This window comes from Apteryx rowi, unplaced genomic scaffold (genome assembly GCF_003343035.1).
Source record: "Apteryx rowi isolate R43461 unplaced genomic scaffold, aptRow1 scaffold_79, whole genome shotgun sequence".
NCBI lineage: Eukaryota > Metazoa > Chordata > Aves > Apterygiformes > Apterygidae > Apteryx > Apteryx rowi.
The window spans coordinates 2,140,120-2,166,400 of NW_020451082.1; the positions used below are offsets into that span (position 1 = coordinate 2,140,120).

Genomic DNA, 26,281 nt, shown 5'->3' on the forward strand with positions numbered 1-26,281 from the left:
TCTCCTTCCACTTTATCTGGTGTGACTACATTAGATGAAGAGATTTCAGGGTTTTCACTGAAAAGGGTGAAGACTGGAGCCACTGGTTCAGGCTTTAGATACAGGGCTTATGCCCCTGTTGTATTCCTTTTACATACAGAGAAGCAAAAGCAATAAACTTCTGGACAGAGTAGGTCACAGGTTACAAAGATTAAAAACATCACAAAAGTTGTTACAAAAAGATTTAAGAAAGATACTGTGGTGGCCAGGACCTATTGGGATAACTGGGGCAGCGAYATAATACATAGTAATAAGTACCAGAGTAGGGGATAGAACCGCAGAGACTGTGGGTGCATTGAATATATATGTAGAAAGAATGGCATAAAACAAAGACGTAAAATGAAGAGAGCTATGAGGCTAATAATAGGGCCAAAAGTAAGCAGAGGGACTTACCTTCTGAAATAAAGTTCTGACAATGATCTTATTGGTTTGTTTTTTGTAGTTTGTATTTTAGTAGACCAATTAACTTGGACTCAAATTTTAGGCATTATTGGCTCAAAGTTTTTCTTGAATATATTTCTGAAGCAAATAACAATAAAAAAATTCTTAACTGGGCTTTCACATTTTTGAGACTTTCCTCCTGCAAACTACATGAAACTACATGTTCTAATTATGACCCCACAGGTTTTTAAGTAGCACAAAACAAAAAATATTTTAAAAGCTATTTTTCTATATTTTTAAATCATAGATATGTAGTGACACATTTATTGGGAGAAGTCTTATTGGCAAGAAATAGAGTTGTTCACTGAAAAGGCACCATAAGTGTCATGAAATATTTGGGAACATTTTCAAGTTCTTCCTGCATGTATCTCTACATGCTGGGGGGGGGGGGGAAATCAAAGAGAAAACTTGTAGAAATTTCTGGAAAGTAATCAAATCAATTTAGTTTATACTTAAAAGGAATGATTCAGCATACTATTGAATCACAGGTCATCTGTCTAATCCTGGATCAGTAGATGGTACCTTGTCAGGGACTGCCTGTCCCTCAGTAAATGGTACTGGTTGAATGGTTCAAGATACTTCCTTGGAAAAGCAAAAAACATGCATGACTAGCAAACTCAATTTTTAGAAAAGATCAAGTCTGAAATTAACTGATGCAGGCCTACTTGCCCTATTCTGGTTTTGTCTAGCTGGTCCTTAATCTAAACTAGATTCAAACAATATGAAATGTTCTGAATCTTGGGTATTTCATATTCACCCAACTTAATACACATTTTTTTTGTTTTTAAAGACACTATTAAAATCATTTACCTCAGATAAACACTATTTCTGAATCTCTGGTGCCAGGGTAAAAGCGGTGGGTAAACTCCTTTTCCCACGAAACCTTTTATCAGAAATATCTTTGACTTCAGTCTATTACAAGAATCCATTCTCACTTCTTGCAGACCTGTGAGATTAGATTTGGAAGCTTCAGCTCTAATCAAAGTACTATTCACTCCTATCACAAGATTTGAGGAAAGAACAACTATAGTTTTCAGTCCTCCAAAGTGAAAGCATATTGGCTCCAACAGCTTTCATATCAAACTGCGTGGACAAATTTTAGTGCTACAACTGGCAAGGGTGTATTTCCCATTTGTACTTTATTTGAAAGTTTCTGAAACTATTTCCTGTAATTTTGTATGATCCACCATTATAATGCCATTTCATCCTGATAAACAATCCCTCTTTCTTTTTAGGGGACTTATCCATGCCCCTTGAATTCTTCAAATTGTCTCCATTCATCTTTAGATGAGATCTTGGTTAACCAAGTGCAAAAATACTTCCAGTGAAAGGCAACATATGCAATCACTGCAATTTGGTGCTCTGAAGTGATTCAAGAACAAAGCTTCTACATAACTAAAGCAAGGCGAAGCTTCTACAAGTACGTAAGCAGAAAAAAGCAGACTAGGGAAAATATGGGCCTACTGGTAAAAGGACACAGAAAAGGCTGAGGTACTGAATATCTTCTTTGCCTCAGTCTTTACTGGTAAGACCAGCCTTCATGAACCCCAAGCCCCTGAAACCAGAGGGGAAGTCTGGAGCAAGGAAGACTCTCTCTTAGTAGAGGAAGATCAGGTCAGTTTAAAAACAAACTAGACATACACAAGTCCATGGGCCCTGATGAGATGCAGTCACACGTGCTGAGGGAGCTGGCCAAAGTCATTATGAAGTCACTTAATAATCTTAATAATCTTTGAAAGGTCATGGTGATTGAAGGAAGTTGCTGAGGACTGGACTTTGTTGGTATATTGTTTTAATACAATTTGTGCAAAATGTGTTATGCTTGGAAATACTGCATTTCTAAATAAAAGAGCTGCTTTTAATCCAAACATCTCAGTGTGTCAGGGTATATGTTATCCTTCCACCTGATGTCAGAGTGAATCCATGAATGTCTTCATGTCAAAAGACTGGGCACATCATCTGCTCTGTATGAACAATATTTTCTTTCCATTGTGCTTTTAAGACCCTGATCTACACAGAAGTAATTGCTGCTTTTCTGAGGAAAGAAACTGGAGATTTAAACAGCACTGGTGTGTCCCCCCAACCTGTTATTTTATACAGTTCTGGAAAAGCAGTTTGTAAAAGTTTTAGCAGTGTACATTTTCAGTTCCTCAGGAGTCAGATTAAGTAAACGACTAACAATTTTTGAGCTGTAAATCTTACCCCTAATAAGTTATAATGGAGTTCTTTCCTTCAAAATCTGGAATAATTTCTTTACATCAGAAAAACGTAAACCTGCAGATGATGCTGTAGATAAGAAAATGTGTGGAAGACTAAAAAAGGCCTAACAAAACAAAAAACCTAGCTTCCCAGAATCAGCAACCATTCATTTTAATGAAGCACTTAGGTTCTTACTAGACCACAGATGACTGAAGAGAGAATGAACAGAATAGCAAAAATCTAGTATGAGACAATATCCATCACAAATGTTTTGAAAGTTGCTCTTTTGCTGACCATATCCATAGAAGTGTGGGCTGGTTGTACCTGCCACCCTTCACATTCACCCTTCACACCTGCCCCACATTAAAACAGTCCTCATACATCGTTAAGCCATCAGTTGAATCCAATTCTTAAAAGTGAAGTTCTAGACTTCAAAACTAGAAATTTTAAAGATGCTAGACAGTAGCAGAACAATAAAATGGGTTATCTTTAAGACATTTGAAAATGGGAGCTGTAAAATCCTCAGTTGGCAGTGTCATTTTTACTTAATGTATAATATACATATATAACCTAAAAGCTGATTTTTTCTTAATATGTAAAATGCATTCCTACTAATACTATCTAATTTCTCAACCTTATGACTCAGATAAATAAAAAAAGTCTCCATTGAAGAGTAAGCTCCCAAATCAAACCTCTTTTGTTAGATGTCTTAAACACATCTTTAAGGATGGAGTGTATATTAACTTTATTTATATTAACTTGCTGCTCCTGTCAGCTCTCCAAAGTGACTTGGCAGTCCAAAAATGTTGCAACCCATGTGACAAGACAAGCTTATTTCCATAACAAAAATGAAATTTCAACTCCACTGGTGTCTCCTTTTCATGCAATCATTTCAGGAATATGGCACTGCAATAAAATAGCGAACATACTGACATACCTACTACAAACACTTAACTGGAGAAACATGCCCAACATTCCCAGTGTAGTTTTAACCCAAGCTTTTTCCATTAAAACAGTTCAGTATAATATATGTTTTCCTTAACAGAAAACTAAAAATCAAATATAGTATTAACACAACTAACAGATACATCATCTTAGCTCTTCTGCATTTATCAACCTAAGATTAAGAGAACATATGCAAGTAAATGACAAATTTCTTGTTTTACATACAGCTGTACCTATCATCGGGCACTGTTTGTAGAACTGTTACTGCTACACTGTGAATAGATAAAGACTTATATTCCATCTGAATTTAATTACCTAAAACTTGCACTGAATATTACATCCTTATTTCAAAACAGAGTTGAAATATCATCTTTAACTAGTAAATTACGTCACACATTGATATCTCAGCTCAAGCTCACAAAACTGAAAATCCCAACATTTTACACCGTAAGTTGCTCTTATTTGACAAATAAGCTAACCAACTCTAGTATTTCATGAAAAAAGTGAACACCATGGAAAAGACATTGTACAAATATGTTACTTTCTGCTCTGTTAGTTTTGATTTCTTGTAACCTTTGTTTACTTTTTTGAAGGGACTAGCTTTTCAGCTGGTATAAATATGCACATTACTATAATGAAATAAAACTTTAATCCTTATAGTAGCTGAAGAGCCAGTTCTAAAATGTACACCTGTAAATATTTATGTTTACAGGACAGTAAACCTCAGATGGACTTGAGAAAGGAAATCTTAAGATCCAGAATACTTCCTGTCTTCTTCCATACGGATAGACTATAACCTTTGTATTGAACAGTTAATTATCTCACAGTGAGAAAAGGCTCATTTGTTCACATTTTGAAAATAGTTATAATATATATGAATTTTTAATATCTTTTGTCTCTGTCAGCAAGAACAAACAGACTGACTACTAGATATTTGAAAAGGGCAGCTGCCACATTGTTCCCTAGGTACAACACAACGGCAGGTCAAACTTTTGCTCCTCTTGTCCTACAAACAATTTTCAAGACCATGCTCAATAAATAAATTTGGTCTCAGCACTCCCAATCAGGGCTGCACAATCCCCTCAGTAGCAGACCTATGATAAATGGACTTATTTTCCCAAATCAAACACTTGAATTTAAATTCAGATGAGTTAATGCAAAGGTCAACATTGTAATCAGTTCTTTTGATCTTTATAGAATTTCTGGAGTAATACATAATAAATCTGAAACAAGGCAATTTGCGGCTCTGTATGTGTGGCTGGTAATAAAAATCTTAACGATTAGAGCCTTTATGTACTTAGGGAACGTTTTATAGTAATAGCTATAGTGAGAGCCTCAATGCATGGGGAATGATGGCAATAGATAACACTGAAAGACATGATTGCTTGATTGTTTATATAGTTTAATTTATAATGTATAATCTATACATACTGTATAAAGCACAATGTTCCTGAAGAGTTTCTCATTGTTTTTATAACATTCTATTTTGGATTTGTATCCTCCATAAAATATGATCTTGATAAAAACTTGTGAATTTAATGAATATCTCACGTATTGAGAATTTTATTTCATATGCTAATGTTATGTAGCACAATCTTAAAGAAGAAATGAAGATATCTGTACACAATGTGTGTGTCCTGTGCCTTTTTTAAAAAGATTTCTTTTTCTGAAAGCATGTATTTAGAAATACAGTATGCTCTGTCCCTTAGGAACACAATACTGACCAAGAGACAAAAGGTACTCCCTTTTAAAGGGAATGTACAACCCTAGAAGCACACTCAAACATCAGGAATCATATGAGGAAATTTCAAGATGAGTAAAAACTCCTTTTTTTTAATAACTTAAAGTTTTTTCAATTATCATCAGGCCACTAGCTAGTCAGTCACTAAAAACAAATACACACACAAAACTCCCTCTTATAACCATCTCCCTTTTCCAATCTTCACAAAAGAAATGAGACATTTAGGAACTGATGTCAGAGAACACCTTCCTCAAACATACAATTACCTACTGGAAAGAATAAGGGCTCAAGCTCAGAAACTGTAGCAAGAATACTTTTCCACGAAAACTAAGGCTAAGGAACTGTCAGTGATGAGTGGATAGGAAGGACCCAGAGTTCATCCACAGAAGTAACAATTGAGAAGCCAGGTATCAAGGCACATCAGCTGGTCTGCATCTACTCAGTGAAGTTAACAGATTAAAAAAGGTGATTACTTTCCCTGCTTAAATATCTGCTATCCTTGTGGAATACACGAGCACCTCTTTGGCAAAAAATAAAACTGTTCTTTATCCTATTCTGAACTTACTTAGGTGTTAATTATACAAGCAAAGTAAACACACCACCACACAGGGTGATCACAAAAAAGGATAAGGTTTATTACTCAGCCTTGGTGCAAGACACCATCTCTTTTCTAATAAAGAGGATGCCCTCTCACATACTCTATTGGCATGTTTGGAAGATGTCTTAAGTCTCATCAACCAAGTTATCACTACTGCTTTAAGCTTAATGCATTTGCTGCCTCAGGAGGGTCATGAAGTACACCTAAGTCTCAAGAATTCTGTGAAGAATCTGACTTGATACAGCATGACAGGTTTATTAAAAATTATCATTAGTCAAAAAACAATACACCACCTGGTATATAAAATGGATCAAAATCACAGCTGATCACCTTTAGAAATTATTAAATATAGGGAATCTTATTCCAATAGATGTATTCCTAGTAGCACTCCACAGGAGTTTGATATGGATACTAAACAGAATCAAGTTAAGAATGTCAAACTGGAAAAAAAATAAAAATCACAGTGGATAGTATGCAGGCAATGTAAAAGTTGATATTGTGGCAAGTATAGACAAATCAGATTTTACAGTTCTCTCAAATTGACCCGTTAGTTGAAACAGGCTGCTGCTTTTTGGTGATTCTGAATTATTTAGTTAAATTTCCACCTCCCTTTCTCAGAAAATACTAATTCATCAAAACACTGTTATGGTGAGGGCTTTCTCCACTCTTTCACGGGCATATATTGTTAAAAAAAAAAAAAAAAGAAAAAAAGACATGCTACAAAACAGCCAATAGTCTCATGAACAAGACATGTTCTAGGAACAAAGTGACTGAGCAATGGTGATAGAACATTGGTTCCTCATACTACAGTTTGAAGAAGACAGAGGGAAAGCATGACATAAGGGGCTTCAAATACAGTAAGTTGCTATAAAAAAAGCTTATAAATTGTCACCCATACTTACTGGAGTAATAGGCTCAAGACGGCAATAAAGGAGATTTAGATGAAAAAAAAAAGAAAAAAAACAACAACTTTTCCTATGATCATGGATGACCGGAGCAAAATGCATAGGGAGGCCCCCAGAATGGTGACTCTCTATTTTTAAAGAAACATACTGAAGAACTGACTTTGAGGGTCTGAACTGGAAAGGAAGTGACAGCACACACCAGTAAGACTGACTAAAGACTACTTCATCACATTGGAAGAGCTGCTTTTGCTAAACTGAATTACCCTTGGTGTTAAGGTGACAATTCAACTGCATTTGTATTAGACGTAGTTGAACAAACAAAAGGCAGCAAGATGAAATTGCAACCTTACTATATTGTGCACAGGACTACGTGGTGCAAGAGAAAATAACATGTAAATTTCCAACAATGTAAATCTTCAACCATGTTTTAAATTCAGAGACCAGGCTGCACTGGATTTCTGGCTGCAAAAAGTGAATCCAAATGATCCTAAGAGAAAGAAAAAGTACCTTATATTTGAACGAATGGGAAAGGGAATACAGAGAAAGGATGATGTGGCAAAGATATTCAGCTAAGAAAACCATCTTTTTAACGGCATTCTAAATAGATATAAACAGGCAAGAATGATTTTGTCAAGACTAGAGAAGAAACAGTAACAGAAAAAACAGAAAAATGGGAGCCTGAGCAAAAGATTAAAACTAGAAAGAAAAAGAAAGACCGTTTCTTAGTGAGACAAGCAAACAATACGATTTAGAAAGAAATCTAAGTCAAAGCTGACATACACTATTGACTGAAATGACAAAGGCTGGTAGCACTCTCTGCAGTGATTAAAAAAAGAAGAAAAAGGAGGCCATCTATATGAAATAAATAAAAACTAAAATAATGAAAGGCCAGATAGTGTACTGGAGTATTATAGACAAGGGTGAAAGTGTGAGAGATGGGAATAAAGACTATTTGAGGACAATTTCTTGCTATGAAAACTGGCCTTATTTGTACTTTCTTATAATGATTAAAACCCAATATTATATACTACATTAAATTCTTTTTATTATTCCAACTGCTGATATATTTCTATGCTGGTTTCAGCTATATTATCATGAATAATTCCCATCTGTTCTCTCTCAGACCACCATTTTGTTATTTTTATTCAAACTAAGACCACCACAATGGCATGCCATCATTTCTATCTAAAATATATTTATTTAAAAAAAAAAAACCCTATGCCTGTAGAATGCTAACTATAAACTTATTTTCAGCTGGTGGATTAAAGGGTGTTTTTCCCCCCCCCCCTCGCCTCTAATATGTAACTGTAATTTAGTAATTAAACATTTTGGTAGTATAATTAGTGCAGATACATACAACTAGCTTAGTAAGAAATATAATAATTTAGATGTGCAATTATACAATTATATATAATTACACAGTCTTTCTGAAAACTTTGCTTGACATGATGCAAGACCATTCTAAGCAATTCTGAAGTCTTTCACAATATAATTTGTGGATTATATCCAATAAACTAGCTCACATTGCAGATTTATATGATGAAATGTTTTTCTTCTACATTACAACTGCTTGCAAATACAAACAGTACAGATAACAAAGCAACCAGTACTGGTATCAATAAAATAGCAGTAATGTTATGTACCTGGGTTAACAGTCTGAACTTTACCATGAAACAAATATATACTTTCAAGCCAGTTCCTGGTGTAGTTGCTCTTATCATAAAAGGTGCTTTTGCTAACCATATTGAAGAAAAATTAAACTATTTAAGATGTAATATGTCTGTACAAAATGAGCAAAACAAGGTACTACCATAGCAGTTTCCATTTCTTCTTTGGTTGGAATTATTTATGCTTTTTAAATATAAACACAATTGGAACAAAAGAAAAAAGCAGGCAAGACATGTTAGAACAGATATCCTGTTAGACCGGCATGATGTTTATAAAGTTTTAAAACCCTGAGCAATTTTTTATGGTATAAAGATCAACCAGGGAACAACTGAATAAACAGAAATGATTGTTGCAAGTAAAACTAGGTGTTGAATGTACTGAATCAAAACATAACTTGTATTGCTGAGAATAGACTAGAAGATACCTGCCATACTGTTTTCATCATAATTTTTGTTAAACAGCAGCTTGTTATGAACATTATGAATTCATGTGCTTTGTTTGTGCCAATTCTTTATATACTAATAGCGCTGCTGTGTAAAAAAACAGGGAGCTGCAGTGTTGTAGAAGAGAAGAATATTATTACAGTACAACACGTCCTGGGCTTATCTGGAGAATACTGACATTCTACAACATGTAGGTTCTAAAAATGCATTACTGCAGTATCTCTCAACTTCAGCATATTAACAAGAGAATTCCATCGCACACTAAATGTAACCACTGGTCTTTGATTCAATTAATAAATATTACAAGCGTTTAGATTTCTGATGCCAAATATTATAGATTATTACCAGAGTTCTAGACACTATGTTTGAATTACACACTAGAGGGATGCAGTATGTTCTGATTCTCTTAAGATGCTGTTTAAATTAGGACCAATCCAGAAACCTAGAAATTACTAGATTATCAAGTGTTTGTGTTTTCTCAAGAATGACTCTTGTTGTCACATGGCTAAACTGACCAGCAAGGATATTCAAGATAAGCAAAGGGACCTTAAAGAGAAAAAACAAACAAACCCCCAAAACCAAAAAATCCCACCTAGCCAGAAGACCAAACTGAAGAAGGTGTAGAGTTATCAGAGAACTACCTAGAGCAGAACTTGAAACTCTTTCAAAGGTATTATTCCAGGCTACTTCTCTCTCCCAAAGCAGAGACGAAACATATCAAAAGTTCATTTGGAACAGAACCTGGGAACTGCTCCCTGTCAGTGTCACACCTTGGTGACCCGAAGCCTGCTCATCTTTTGCAGCTACACAATCACTTTCTAACTCTTGAATTAGTGTGCGTACCTGCAAGGTATTGGTTACTCCTATCTATGAAAAATATTTTGTTACTGCAGGATAATCTGGTGTATGTATAAACTGTCCTGGGTGTAGATTCACACATTACAAAATTACAATAGACAGTCATTGGAGAAATCCCAGAAATAATTCTAGGAGAATGGAAATCTAGGAGTTCTTCCAACAATGTGTTCTTGCTTGCTTTCCTTCTTGTCCACAAATCTTACCTTCCACTCCACCCAGTGACACAACTTCAGTGGGAAGAGAGAAGGGTATCCACACACAACTCTAGGAACTGGTAAAGATACTGTTGTGTCAGATGCAAGATGTGGGTTAAACAGCTTCACTAGCTAAAATGGGCAAAGACCCTAGAGCTTGCACTTTTCCTGAGGAGTACTCCAAACGCTAAACGATTAATGCAGAGACTGGGATGATGCTTCTGCCATGACCACCGCAGCCACTGTCTCCAAGGGCACCTATGCAGCTTTAGGCACGCTTTTCCTGAGAAGACTCTGAAACCTGAATTCTGTTTCATGAAAGGAACCTGTCTACAACCCTGCCTCAAGTGCCTAAGCTCTGCACCAGCAGATGGGGTTTCAAATATATCTCTATACTTGCTAATTCTCTGCATCTCTTCATTCTGTATCTGATTTTTTTTTTTTTGGCCAACATGAAATGCGTAACCACTGACACTTACATTGTATAGGACACCAGGGAAAGGAACAAAGGTTTTTTTTTTTTCCCCTCATTTCCCCCTCATTGAAGTGTAGTTTATAGGTGTTTAAGTCTTTTCAGTCTTGCTATCCTCTTAGTGGTCTTACTATAATCCTCTGATGACAGTAAAAAATAAAAAACAGCAAACGGACCAAACCTAGGACAGTCTTCCATGCTTCCAGAGTAAATGAGTCGGTCATTACTCAGTGGAAGAATATAGCCACTTTTTGGAAACATGCAGTCGATCAAAATTTCTTCACCTTCTAAGTATTACAAGTTAGATTTAGTACATACAGAAAATGAAGACATCAGAAGAAGAAAAAATAAGGAATGAAAAGAATTGTATCTTCCTTCCACAGCAAATAATTTTTAATATTTCTCAGCGCTTCAATTCAGTCTGACACAGACTTAAATAAGAAGGTCAGGTATACAGAGAAATATTTTTATAACATTTTTAAAAACATGAATATTAGGCAACATTAACAAATGTTACTTAAATATTAATGCTTGTATTGCTTCTCAGTTCCCAGTTATATTTCCACAAAACTCTTAATGTCATTTGCATACCATTTGCTACATCAGTTGTTACAGGGAAGAAAAAAAGTACTTTTTATTTTTTAAATAAACATTCTCTTGTTTCTCCTTCAATTTAATTATATTGAATGACTTCACTAAACTCTTTCCATTCTACCCTACTACCCCTTCATTTTTCACACATTAGTCCCTTCCTGTCTTTCTGCTTTTTCAATTTATGCAACCCAGTCCTACCAAAAAGTAATAGAAATAAAACACACCTGATACAAACACACTACTGTTTTGGTTTTACTATTTGTGAAATAATCCTTTTGCTTCCTGCTTTTACAGTCCTAGGTATTTAAAAGTGTAAAGCTCCCTAGGTTTAGGATTATCATTTACTGTTTCCATGTTGCCCAGCCCAATGACAACCTGAAGCTTTATGGCTTTTTTCTGGTACTGTCATGACACATTACAACATGATAATCAGTATTTATTTAGCTTATTTGCTAAAAGTTGCAAATTTAATCGACAATTTGCAGCCAGAATGCACAAAAAAAATCTCATTACTGTGTAAAAGCCACAGAACAATGCTAACTCCATGCCACACAGACTGATAAACACAGCTTACACAAAACTAAACAGTACCCTAAAATACCTGCTTTGGGAGCTTGTGTATGTGGGTAGCATCCATGTCCAACGGAGGATTTCAGCTGGACAATGATGAAAAGTCCATATGTTACAGTGCCACCATAAATTATGTTAGAACGTATGGTCAGGCCACAGAGGGGCTCCAAAAATAGGTTAGAAGCAGCTCTCTGACTGAAAACAAATTGCCTAAATTCCAATATGAGAAAACAGTGTTCTTGACATATATTTTCATGCGGCTACTGCTGTTTTGAGCCAAGTCTATAGAGATGGAATACAATATGCTGCTGCTTTAAATTTGGAAATTGTTATTCTGTCAAGACACTAAAATGCAGAGAAATCTGCATGGGTCTGGTGCCTCTAGGCTTAAAGATTTATTGCAAAATAAAGAAAAAATGAATGATGATATGTCAGTTGGCCTGGACCTCAGTTATTGAACCTGCATTGTGGAAGGACAGAAATCTCAAAAGATTTTTCTTATAATCATCACAGACATTAGAATGTTTGTAAAATGACTATTATCACACAGCTGAGAATGTTTATAAAGTGTAACACTTGAAATATAAACAAGAGAATATACAACCTAGAATAATGTTGTCCCATTGCACTTAAAAGAACACCTGACTTTACATATAATTCATTACTTTACAGCTTTGAATCTTTTAAAGCTGGAATTAAGCTTTTTAAGAACCTACTATAAATGTAAAGGAAGACAGCTGTATAGAAGAAACTGCTTTTAAGCAGCTTGCAATCTAGACATTATAAAATTCTCACTAACAAAATCACCTTCATTTTAAAATGACATCTGATGGGATTTTTTTTCCCTTGCAACTAAGTATCTTATAACACAAAAACAAAACAAATTTACAAAGTGTAATTATATTGACTTCATAAATTAATATTCAATAAACTCAACTGTTATGTTCAAGAACTGCTACACATCTAAGGGAGAAAAAAAATCAATCTGGAATTTGCTGATTAACATGTTATGTTGATTAATCCTATGATCTCATTGAAATGTCTAAAGATCAAATGAATATTAGATAAACTGCCATGTTAAACTAAGTAGTACTCAGTTTTCAGGTTTTTATTTCTGGTGCACATCATCTCCTTTTTTAAAATAATCCTTCATGCTTGTCTGATAAATACATTTGAAAGCTACATGTGTGATGTAAACGCAGTAGCCCAGTGTTTAGCAAAGAAAAGTATCAGGTTAAGATGCATTAAGACAATTAGGATTTACAGTAATTACAAGAAACTTGCTAGGGGCTAAACCACCCTACTATTTCTGCAGTAGCATTTACAATATTTTTGCATTTTTACATATTTATTGGTTCTGCTTTGATTTTTTCAGGCAATCTAAAGCATCCTGCTGGTAAAACAGATACAGACAAAAAAATTCCACTGTGCATATATTTCTGAACCTTTTCACATTACAACTTAAAAGTTTTTACTAACTTTGCATTGATTGGTCTAGCTTGACTTCTTGGCTCAAAGAAACAAAAAGCTTTTTTAATGCAAAGATCACTTCTTAGATCACCTTTGGCTAAGGTAAAACAGAAGCTTGAAGTAAATGAAAAATTTAGTTATTTTAATTGCCATTGCTGTACCAAACAGCACAAAGCCATATTGTCCCACAGCATGAAGTGATCAGATATCTGCCCAAAATGATGGACAGCTCTGGCCCAGTGAACAGGCAAAAAAATCCCATTTACTCTCTGCCAGATGGGACCTACTGGACGCTTCAGCGCAAACAACTCATCCTTCTTCAGACCTTCTTGTCCGACTCTTGAGCTAGCTCCAGCTGATAATGATGGATATCAAGGCTACAGTAAAGTGGGTGACAACAGCAGCCTTGTTATAACTGCCAGTCTTTCAGTCTTGTCATTATTACACATTGAAGATTTATTTGAGTTTATTGTTGTGCACTGGGTCCAGCCATTTACAATTCATCACCTACTACAGAAGGTTCAAGATAGTGGCCATAGCTATAATTGCCACCTCCACCTGCTTCTGGAAATTATGAGGTCACCAGCTAGGGCAGCCCAACATTCACAGAGCTCCACAAGTCATGACAAGCATCCACAGCAAATACCAACAATGTTACTTCTTATCTATTCAGAACCATTATTTTGGGCATTTTGGAATGCCAGATTTCACCTATAGTTATAGTATACAACACTAAAACATTTCAGAATGTTTGTGAATTAGAACTTCAGGAACAAGGTAATAAAGCCTTACACCTGCCTTAGAATCTAGTGAGTCAGCATTGTAATTCTTTTGTATTTACATACTAAAACCTACTTAATCTAATATCTATCTATAAACAACTAATGTCAACTCAAGTATAAGGGGTGTGTATGTTGCAGACAGACTTTAAGACTACAGAACAACATTAGGCACAATGTGTTAAATAAGTCAAAAGAGTTTTCTGTAGTATTCACAAATATTCACAAATATACTTAAAAGCTAAATTCATTGCAAAAAAGCAAATGCTGTCTTGACAGAACAACACTGCCCTCTCATTAACTCCACCTTACCCACTACTTATCAATATATTTTCAGGTTTTAATATAATACTCCCAATACCCACTTCATTTTTTCATCATTAAAACAATTACTGTTATCTAAAGTGAGAAACTGTTGGAAGTATAGATTTGTCTTCTATTAGCAATCACAGATATATGGCTAAGAAAACCTGCCAATTTCTCTATATTCTGAAAATCCTAAAACTCAATATAAGGAAACCAAGAGTAATGCTTCTGCTGTTCATTATAGGCAGTTATTTAAAGGGGGGTGGCGAGGAGGGGAACAATTCAAGGTTTCAGTCAGGTGACTTCATGAAGGGGAAAAAAAAAATTAAAATTCTGTTCAGGCTTATCCTGGGCTGAAAGTCATCAATAAAAAGGGTTAACTAGAACCTCACAGTAAATAACAAGTAAACACAACAGAAATGCTCTTACTGAAAAATTATTCAAAAGCTGCAGCTTTAGAAAAATAAAAATAAAATGCAAGTCTGATCTGGGTAATGGTTATGTATGTTGTTTAAGTGGAATCTCAAGAAATATCATTGTTAAATTTTTTGGTATTGTTAGATCTTCATATCCTTTCTCTTCATATGTCAGCTATRTTACATTATTTAGAGAGAATTGTGTTATATCTATTAAGAATTTAATAAGTGTAAACTTAATACACACTCTCAGACTTACAGAACTACCAGATGAACATTGAGGTTATAAAAAATAGTTCAGGCTTCAAGCCAGTCATTAAAAAGGTATTTTCCAGCAAAGTCTTGTATGGAAATGCAAACATACACCAAATCATTCAATTATTCAGAATTCAACATGACCCAGCATTATTAAAATACCATCGATGGATTTTCACATTTCCCTTTCAAGTAACTCATTGCATCCAGAAAGTCTCTGCTCTCCCCCCATCCCCCCTCTCCCCCCTCACCAGAGGTCAAACAAGTAAGAGACAGACCAAATTGTTTTGAAGTTTTTTTTTTTTTTTTTAAGAGCATTATTTATTCAGTTTCCAAATACAGAAGTATCCAATAGGGAAAACGATTTAAGGTCTCCTCAGTCATGAGGTTTCCAGTACAGGTGAACAACTTTCCTTCACTGCAAGATACAGATAGTCTGTGCAAAAAAAGAGCATCAATGTAAGAAGAAATTGAAGCATCTTTCAGGCTTTTCATACCACAGCAAAGCCTTATATTGATAAATATTCCCTAGTACAGGGTGAAATAGGAGACTGTTTTCATCGTTTCACTTGTTTAAAAGCCCAAATCAGGACTAAATTTTATTATGTGTAATTGATGTAGAAATAAATCTACATAAACATAAACTTAAAAATATACATTTAAGTTTAATAAAAAAATCTGTGAAAGAAAGCGTACATTTGCTTTGAAGCCTGAATAAAAATAGGGTTTTATCAAACAAGAGGGTCTCAGATATCATTAAAACTAGGAAGAAGTTAATCCAAAAAAATGTACAGGAATCATTTAGATGAAATGAAATCACTGAATTAAAAACTGAAAAAATGACACTTCAAGCAATTTAAAGTTATGTTTTATTTTTTAAGTATATTTAATCCAACACAGGTTGGCTGAGTATTTTTTAATTTTACAATTAAAATTATTTTCTTATTTAAAATGCCATTATAAAATACCATTCAGACTACAACCAAAGCCTTGGTAAGCATCTGTATACTCTGACAGACATTATACGGGTATCAAACTTTCCAGGTTCCACTAAAGTACAAGTAGTATTTTCAATAAGAAAATATAGTCAAACTGAGATGCTTTTAAAATCAATTCTTTGTCAAATATATTGCATATATTTCATGAATAGCATCCCCAAATAACAGAAGAATTTTTGAAGAGTTATGAAAACAGTATTTTTCAGGATTAGTGCTGGATTTTGAAAACAAAGCTTTGCTTGCTCCGAATATGTTCTTAAGGCTTTTCCTCACATACTGCTTCTGTAACTCAGCCCTTTGGGCAAGATAATGAAATAGTTCACCCACCTTCAGCCCCAAGAGCACCACCACAATTCCTACATTGCTCACTTATTTGATTTTGAACAGGGAAATCCAGGTTGTCCCTTTACTCTAGTTGAATGCAAAAAAACCCTGTTTCTTTTTTACTTTTTATGACTGTATCTGGATTCAAGAAACTTCAGGAACTTGGAAAGAGACCACATGGCACCTAAGGGCAAAGCAGAGAAAAGGTAGGTGAAGAAAAAGTGGCAGGCCAGATGGTGTTGGCCATCCCTAGGCCTTTAACTCTGCACTGAAAAACTGAAACAGCCCTTTGGCACTCAAGGAGCCAACGTGTAAAAAGAGAGTTTCCTGTCCCCCCCTCTATCATTTTTCTGGTGAAAAGGGAATGGAGCAAAGATTAAGACCACTACTAACCATTTTAAGGAATGAAGTGCTAATCTATCCCTAGTTTTTTTAATAAGTAACTAAAAATCCCACAATTAAACTAAGTCATTTAAAAACATCCATACAAGATCAAAAGGGTAATCCTTTAAATCGAGATGTTTGTTAAATTAAATATTCAGTAACAAAAAGTATTCCGTGTTTCCAACAAACAAGAAACTCTACAGAAAAGTTAAAGAAAATAAAATATTCTGGATTATGAAGTGCCCTTTCATTCATAACGTTCAAAAGGCATGAAGCAAAATGATTCGTACAGGTCTTTTCATGTGCTTTAAATGAAGGGATGGCAAGTGAATGGATGTCAAGAATCTTAAAGGAAGAATTATTAAATGCTGAAAAATATAAATAAAAGTGACACAAATGTAATGTTACAAATTACTAAAAGAGATTTTAAAAGTTTTTTTAATCCCTTAATTTGACATGTGATAAAAATCATCACTTAAAAAAGATAACATTATTTGCAAATTGAGCAAGAGGACCTGATGATAGCCATATATAATCAGTTGTCACCTTGCAGCTCAATTAGCCCTCATGTAAAAATGAGGCATGTAAGGAGAAATGAGGTTTTGACATTATCTCTGCCAGCAAGATAATTACACAGCCTTCATTTAACAGTAGGGCAACACTACTGTAGCAACAAATTAACTCAGCTCCATTTGCAATTCATGGTGTGTTTTCTCATTTAATACCATTTGTCTTACCCCAAGTGAATGTTTCCATTAGTTTTCTCCAGCACAGCAAAATACTGTTTGACTTCATACATTACATCACCAACTACTTTAGTTCCAGTAACTTCCAGAAAGCTGTATAAATGTCATTAAATAATTTTCCTTCCCTCCTCCCAAAGTTTTAACAAAACCATCCCTTTTTTGGTTTATAGCCAAATAATAATACAGCAGGTGCTTTTGGATTTAATGAGCAAGAAACTGATATCATTCTACATTCATTTCACTCCTGCAGTTGACACTGAAAGCCCCATCCTCCTTTGTTTTATCAAAAGTATATGCACACACTTGTATCCATTATGAGTCCAAATAAAAATTCACCAGTGTTGGTGATAAATAAAATGTTGCTGAATGGAAGCGTTATTAAATGGTTTGTGCACAGAACTGAGACCAGGGACTTTTAAAAGAAGGGGAGATGACAATCTGGTTTTACGTTTAGAAACTGCACGCACAGAATTTTTGTTAAACATGCAACTTCTTAAACAATACTGGATATATGCTAACGTAAAACTTCTAGTCTTATTTAAATGCTTGTGTATCCCATAGGAGTAGTTAATATTCGAATGGAGCTCTGGAGGTATGATGTATTGTGCACGTACGAAACATTCAAGTACAAAAATATATGAATAGTCTTCTTGGTAGCAGTCAGCTACATTTACTTGTAGTTTTTCTATGTTTGAAAAAATAATCCACAGCCACCTTCCAGTGGCTCCACTGCGATTAATTCAGCAGCAAGTTGCATAGGTGTCTGAAATTTACAGTATTTTGTGAGCTGACAAAAATGTTTATGGTGAAAATATCACATTTTTGTACCTATTTTAACTGCCAATCATCTTTACAATTACTAAACCCTTTTCTGAAAGCAATATCAATAAAGTTTTTCCTAAATCTTTAAAAAAAGTCTCTTAAGAAAAGGTCCAATTTGCATCAGAATTTGAATTACACTGGAAATTAGAAAATGGACAAGGACTGTCTATGCCCCATGTTATTCAGCAAAAAATGATTTACACATTTCTAAGAGTGATTTTTTTTAACATCTTAATTCCTTTCCTTCATTGTAGTAAAAAAAACTATTAGTTATGCAAAACTCCAAGATGATTCATAACTACTGATCTTCAAGAATTCTTACTACAAAAGCTTAAAAACTACTACAACTACGATTACGCTGACAAATACATAAAGAAGGCAGTAAGGGATCGTCCATCACAATGACAATCCATCATAAAAATAACCCACCCAGAACATGTAGGCCTAAAAACTTAAAATGGTGACTGTTGCTATTACAAATTGTGGGAGCTTCAAATGGTCAGTTTTCTTCAACTTGTTCCCTCTTTGTCTGCTTATGAAATGTAGGGCTATTCCCTCCCATCAATAAACAAATTAAAAAAAAAGATATACATTGTTTTTTAATCAAATACTGTAAACGATTATCTGTTGTTTTTTGCACCAGTTGTAGGTTTGTTATCATTTTCATCATATTGAAAGCTTATCCAGCAGATGTCCTCCTCTTACCCTCCAGTAGTTCTTTGTGCACTCAAGATTAACCCACTATCACAATGTTTTTCTGTTTTAACCAGCATGAGATATTTGGAGGAGTCTTTGTTGTCATAAAATAAGGAAAGTTGCATTAAAAGCACTCAAATTGTGTTCACATGCAATGAACAAGAGCAAAATACGATGGCAGCACTTTGTGTAAGGTATTCCATGCAAAAACTAATTAAAGGAGTTGAAAACTGTATTATAGATATTCTTTTGAAACTTTACTTCATTTAAAGTTGGCTACCAATGATATGCTGAATGTCACCTTTTTTCTAGTAAGAATGAACAACCTCTCTGATAATAATCTTAACCACTTAAAAAAAAATGTTTATGCTTTTTAAAGTATTTAACAAACATGGACTGTGTGCCTGTCAAAGGAAAACAACAGCTATTTTCCAAATTAATTAAACAGAATAACTGATAGAACTGACAGACAGATGATTTATCTAACTAAAATTCACAAGATATATTTAGCCTATAGTAAAAGAAGGGGTGTCACTTTTTGTTACACGATTCCAAGGTGACTGCTTACATTTTGAACTGGTAGGCTAATTCTAGCCCGAGCACAAATCTGTCTTTTATTTCATAATTAATTCTAAGTGTCAAAACAAGTAGATGTCCTTTTTTGCATCAAACTACTCTGTCTGTTAATTATACCACCATAAAAATTAGGCTTGGAAAAAAAAATTGTAACAGACTGAAAATACAATAAGAAATTTCTGAAGAAAATACAGAATTCAGGCTCAAGTAAGCAAGCAAAGTGAACTCCTTAACTCACTTGATAAAGACTCAACTTTACAGATACTTAGATTTCTTTTAATACAATAACTGAAAGTCAATACAAAATTAAACTGTTTTAGTCAAGCCAGTATCTTAATAAGAAAAAAACGGTATTGTTTTAAACACGTATGGATTGTATTTTAGATCATTATCCAAAGTATCTGCATACAGTAGGTAGGACCTCTACCAACAAAGACACTTAGGGGTAAAATGGTGACAGGAGAAGGGAGGGGAAAACACAGAACATGGGTGCCCAATCTAGGAGTCTCGCTGTGTATTATATATTTTATATGTTTATATATATATATTATATATATAAAAACAAAGAAATGGAGATTTAACATTAAAAGTGCTCTGACTCACTCTCTTAAAGCTTCACTGTCTACACAAGTGCTTAAGTGCTTAAAAATTTAATTCTTAAAGAGTTGGACCCCATGATACAACTTCTCCAGAACCAGGTCCTTAATAGCTGCTAGTCACCATCTCCAGTCAAATTAATTAAGAATGGCTATGCACAACTTTTGAGAATTTGGACTTCAATATGACAGAGAGCTCTAAACACCCATTCTCCCTGAACATTTTCTCCTTTGCAGAAATCTTTGGAGAAATGCTAAATCTTCTGGTGTGCTCAAAATATCAGACTTGAGCTCTGCCTGACTGAAATGGGAAGCAATTCCAAAGTACTCAGATATCTCTCTAAACAATGTCTCAGCTAATTCTGGTTGCAGTAGAATCAGTTGGAGCATGTCCTCCTGTAACAACAACTCAAAGCACTTTATAGGGCTGAAGTCAAGCTAGCTCCACAGAGGAGGTTTTGATCTGCACCCTAACATACCGAGAGGCAGTTGAGGTTCTGTGGCACTGGACATTGTTATGTTGATGGCTGTCAAATGCGCCTATCTTCCATTTGTTACCTTTCATGTTAACCTAGACTTCAACTCTTCCTGAAACCTCACCCCAGATATCTTAGCATAAGTTAGTATTAACTTAGTCCTCAAAACTGTTCCTTTTTTTCATTTCCAGAAACTCTCAGTGACCCTATGACCCTGACTAGCAGTGATACTGAGGTCTCAATCTTCCTTCTTCTCTGCTGTTCAGATCTTAGGCAAAGGTTCAGGTTTCAGATTCAAAGATAATAGGATTCTTTGAACTCCACCACCACTATCACATCATCTAATCATCATCTTGATTAGATCCATCATCTTCCATGCCCATATGTATTTCCCCCTATTTTGTTCCATGTCACCTCCTCCTCTCTTGTCACTGAGACCAGACTCTGCGTTTTTTTTTAAAATGCTTCTAAGCATTAGCAGTTCTTTGACTTCTTCCAGTGCCTTGCACACAGAACGTTTTTCATGAACTCACTTGTATAGCTTCCACCCTTCCTTCAGTTAATTCTCGTTGGAAGACCCCCATCTGCCATGCTGCCCATTGAAAATCCAGCTAATTTATATTGGCAAGTTAATTTAAAAAATCAGCTTATTCTTATCTACCAGTAGACAGTCAAATACCTTCTACACTACTTCAATCAATTTCCTTTGTATGTCTGTTTTTAGTTCCTTGTGGCAGGGACTGTGCTTTTTATGTTTGGAAAGTACCTATTACTTCAAGAAAACAATAGAAACTAAGTACAAGTATATGACACAAGTCTACTAGGAACAAAAATTCCACATTGGGAACATGTTAGAAGTGACAGATAAACTCCTCCAATTAAAATGACTAAAATTAATTCTGCCAATGTTTTGGCTAGCTTTCTTTCAACATCAGGCTTCTCTAGAATAAGCTAGCCCCCCAACCTTTTGCTCTGGGAAAAAAAAAAAAAAAAATACAGCACTGCTTGTGCTAACTTAACAGCATGCTGCAATTGGAGAGGGAAAGGGTTTTATTAATCCCTCTCTTCCTATGTCTCTCATATTGCTTGACACCTTTCATCAGCTATGACATTTATTGGATTTAGTGAGCTGATTCAACTTTGAAAATGCTGGGGTGGGGAGCAGAGGGGAGCAACTGTACAGTATCAAGTTGAGTAAGTTCAGAGAAATACTTAACTATTCTAACTGGTGGAAAGGAGCAGAATCAATTGAGAGTGTGGACCCTCTCTTACCTCCTCCCCCTTTAGGGGCTGTAAGCTGTTAAGCCAGCTCAGCTGTTCCATTTAACTTCACCTTAAGACACTGGATAAATTGTTAATCTTCAAGGTGCTGGTAAGAGAAGATTAAGACAAAAGATGGTTTCAAATTCTCTACTGAAACAAAGGCCACACTGCTCACTTAATCCATTCCACCTTCAAAAAGATGGAAATAGAATCCAAAAGTCAACAAGCCCAACCACAAGAAAAATCTAATCTTATGTAAGGAAAAAACAAACAAACATTTACCTAATGAATGACATAAGTAAATAAGTTCAGATGAATCATGGTGGATAAAAAATTTTTTTAATATTGACATTATTAACTGAAAAAGTCTAACTCATTTTATAATTTGAAACAATATTTCATAATTGCTTTTTAAAGGACCTCATGCCTATTTTAAAATATTTCATGGAACATCTTGATAGAAAGATTTTCATTTTATAATAAAAAAGGCTAAACTTTAAAAATATTTATTCTTTTTAATCTTCCCCTCATTTCATTTGCTGACTTTCTTGTACAAAAGAAATATACATATGCACTTAAAATTCTTTTTTTTTTTTGGTCACTTTTTTGGATCCCAATTACTTTTTCCTCATTTTTCCAACAAGTGGTTGGATAAAATTAATCCAACAAGTGAGTTGGAATGTATATTAGAAAGAAAAGTTAATTAAAGAGCTATAATATGATTCTTCCCAATATCAACAGGATCGTAGGATGGGATCACTGGATAATTCAGTTTGGAAGGGATCTCAGGAAGTCTCTAGTCCAACCTCCTGCTCCAAGCACATTCAGCTCCGAGGTCAGCGGGTTAACTCAGGGCTTTATCCAGTCAAGTCTCGAAAACTGCCAAGGATGGAGAGAAAATGGACAACTTCTCCAGGCAATGTGTTCCATTACTTAACCGTTCTCATGGTGAAATGAAGTAAGACATTATCTGAAATCTGAGTTTTCAGTTCAGGAGATAACCACTATGTATTTCAGTCTTTCTGACAAAATAGTCAAGAAGAGGAAAAAATGAGACTGAAGATTAGTGTGCTGATGGTGAAAAAAGCTAGTAACATTTTTTTTTTTTTAATATTAAAACTGTACCACAGTCTTGCATCCAGATTTCTGTTCTTTGGAAAAGATTGTTTTGAGTTTCAGGTTAATAATGAAAGTAATTTCAGGCTACTTTTGTTCATCATTAGTTACCATATTCATAGTCTAAATTATTACCTAGGTTGTCAGACATTATAAATGTAGAAGTCAGTAATATGTGTGAGTAACAGAACAACAGAATATTTCAACTAAAAGAGTATTTAAAACAAATACTTCTCAAACAGGGAACAGAGTTCAGCCACTCCCTCCAAACCAGTAGATAATGCTCCTGTGTACAGTGAGTATATTTAGTATATAATAGCTATTATACACTGCATGTGCATAGCTACCTGAGAAATGCAACGTTTGCCTAAAATAGCAATGATCTATTAAAACTAAACTTATACTGGTTACAAGAATTACCTTACTGGTCCAATGAATATGAATATACATACTTTTAAGTGCTTAGACAAAAAAAACTTAGAAGTTCCATGTATTAGTGTATTAACATACAACATTATCAAATAAAAATATTTTAATATAAGAATTTAGCATAACATAATATTGTCGTTCTTGTGAGCTTAGATATTTAGACAGTTCGTAGTTCTAGAAGTAGAGATTAACATCCTAAACTGCTATTTTTTGCTTCAGATAGAGAAAAGGGGGAAAAGTTAAAACATGTAAACAAGGATAGATTACTATATTATGCTTTCTATGCTTCTATTTCTGGAAGCAGCAAATCACTATAATCAAGACTTCAATAAATAAGTAGTATGCGTTTTTACTTATAGCAAACCAATTGGTCGGTTGTTAAACTAAAAGAACACTTCTGTAAGCACATTTCAGATATTGGGTCATATTCTCAGAGAGCACAATCGCTTTGAGACCTAGCTGTATTTCAAAGTGGAAGTCAAATACTTGCGTGGTTTGGCACCAAAACCCCTAATATTGAAGATAACTTCTCTGTCAAACACCAAAATGCTCCATTTTGCCCCCCCTCCCCATCTAACACTCGTGCAGCACCTTTAAGAGGACAAACTAATACATTAGACAGACTAATACATTAGAAGTGCTAACAATGGTTGACTTCACTGTAATTGGTGCACAACTTCCAGGAAGTGAAGGTTTTGGGCAAAGCGTAAGAGGAGGAAGCTTTGATAGGGCAGTAAGCCGTGCTACAGGCTCTGGCTGCTTAACATTTTTGGTTGATTTCACAGTGGTAATTTCCAAGACAGGCATTGCTTCTGATGTAGGACTACCAAAGTATTTGAATTTAAATGTTTCCCTGTGAAATTTAAGCACTTGGTCAAGTGCATAAATCTTTTTATCAAGAGACTGCATGCACCCTTTCAATATTGAGTGGTATTCAGTTAGTCAAAATACTAAGTGAGATGAAGTCTCTGCCAAAACTAGCTCTTCACTACTCAATTAAATCTGACGTGGTTTAAAAAACAAAAGGTGTTTAATTAGCTGTTATGGGTTTTTCTGAAACCTTGGGCATACGTAGTCTACCCTGTTCTTACTCAAGTCAATACCAAAAACATCTCCAAAGTTGCTTCAGGCCCATGGAAGGCAATAAGGCATACTTTCTATTCCCAGACTGGATATACACTGGTGCCAAAAATAAACGTGAAGCTTCAGGTAACAGAAAAGACAAAGCAAGGTGTATGGGGAGGAGAAAGACTATCATTAGCCCACCAAAACCAAATGGGTTTTGGAAGAACAGCACAAATTCATAGCTGTCCATTCTAACTTATATAACTAACTTGCATCACTTTGCCTAAAGGCAAAATCCCACCAACAGATGCAGCAGGACAGTCTAAATCACTTACTATTGCTGAGAGGGGCTGTCCCACTTCACCCTTTCCATCCTGCCGCCAGCTTCATGTTTCTGTCAGAGCTGATATTTCAGAGCTCCCCCACACCACTTCCAGTTCACTGAAAGATCAGAAAGCTAATATGGAAACAAAACTGATATTTTTTTCTGTTTTGGTGAATTGAGGCAGCTCAGAAATAGGTCTTACAACCCAGAGCTATGGCAAGGGGTAGAGCAGGAAGCATACTGTCTGAAGCAGGTGGGAAAAGGAGAAAAGATCTAAGATGGAGTTAAAGAAGGCACCAGGCAAGGAGGCATGCCTTTTTCTTCCAGTAGCAGGAAATGATTGGATAACTCAGCCACCCCAGAGACCGTGTATCTCCATTTTCAGGTATGCTTCACTTAGAAATCTGAAACATCTACTTTAATTCTCATCAACTGAAAGACTGAAATAACTTTGAAAATCTTAGCAAACAAGCAGTATTTTGTTTCCTTCAAGCTCCAAACATAATTCAGATAATGCAACACACACATCTGGAGAGAGGCTTACTGAATCTGTGACCAACAATTCAGCAAAAAATTCACATGCAGAACTGCCTCCCTTTGCATTAAAAGAATTGTGTTATAATGGAATGAGTGCGATACTAGAAAGAATTGCTTACAATTGCACAAACAAGAGAAAAAGATAGCTAAGTCTAAATTAAGATGTTGGCTATGAAGTTTGCAATAGGACCTTGACACGACTGTTGACCTACTCATGACATGATCACACCAGTAAGGATTTGGAATTCTATTAGTATTATCAGAGGAAAAAAGTCAAGGAGTCATCAGGAAAACAAATCTATATCTGCTACTCCATCAGCCAATTACTGTTGTTAAAGTGGAATTAGATGGGTATTGACAATGCGAAGGGGATAAGGATTAAGCAGATGACTGAGTATACAGCTAGAATCGCTTTTCTGTTTTTTTGCTACAAAGTCTGAAAAAAAAAACTCAGATGGGGAAGGAATGTACTGTACAGAATACAGTATTATAAATCTGATCACGTCCAGGAAAAGACAGGTATACATATTACCCTTTCAGCCAATCACAAAACCAGGCCAAGTACTAAATACAACATTGAAGTGGAGTCCACTAAGGCAATAGTATGATGTGATATTAACTTGACAACACATTTCAACCTCAATTATCCAAATGCCATGAAGGAAAACCAATAAATTATCAAAGTATTTTTTTGCTTATATAACCAAGAACTATTTCAATGAACTAGATAAAACCACAAACATTCTCAGTTAAATGTAGCAGTCCGCACAAAAAAGCACTGGCTTTTGACTCATAAGAAATAACATTGCAACATATCTTTTTAAAGGCTCTAGTGATGTTAAAAAACAAACAAACAAACACACACAAAAAAAGGGGGTGGGCAGAGCTAGAATAATTATTATTACAAGATAACAACGATCAGGCTACTATCAGCTTTTACCACAGGCTACAATTATCCTTCTCTAATTTCCTCAAAAATAAAGATTAAATATGTGAAAATAACAATTCCACAGGAACAGCAGTATGCAAAAGCAT

General features: G+C 35.0%; 1 protein-coding gene across 8 annotated transcripts in view; it reads right to left on the minus strand.

Annotated features, from left to right (window-relative positions):
- Nucleotides 1-26,281, minus strand: part of GPATCH2 (G-patch domain containing 2) — a 131,971-nt gene that overhangs the window by 54,938 nt on the left and 50,752 nt on the right. The window contains exons 6-7 of one of the 8 annotated variants that reach the window (XR_003257254.1): nucleotides 24,720-24,825; nucleotides 22,631-22,716 (exon numbers count right to left, since the gene is read on the minus strand). The exons of 2 other annotated variants lie outside the window; for them this stretch is intronic. Coding sequence is in view for 5 of the 6 variants with exons in the window: in XM_026088845.1 (XP_025944630.1) it covers nucleotides 16,370-16,399 (30 nt within the window). In the remaining variant the exon portion in view is untranslated. Of the gene's footprint in view, nucleotides 1-15,229; nucleotides 15,330-15,813; nucleotides 16,400-21,859; nucleotides 21,881-22,301; nucleotides 22,797-24,719; nucleotides 24,826-26,281 lie in introns of those variants that run through there. 5 more of the 8 variants (XM_026088848.1, XM_026088845.1, XM_026088849.1 and 2 more) reach the window with 5 other exon arrangements.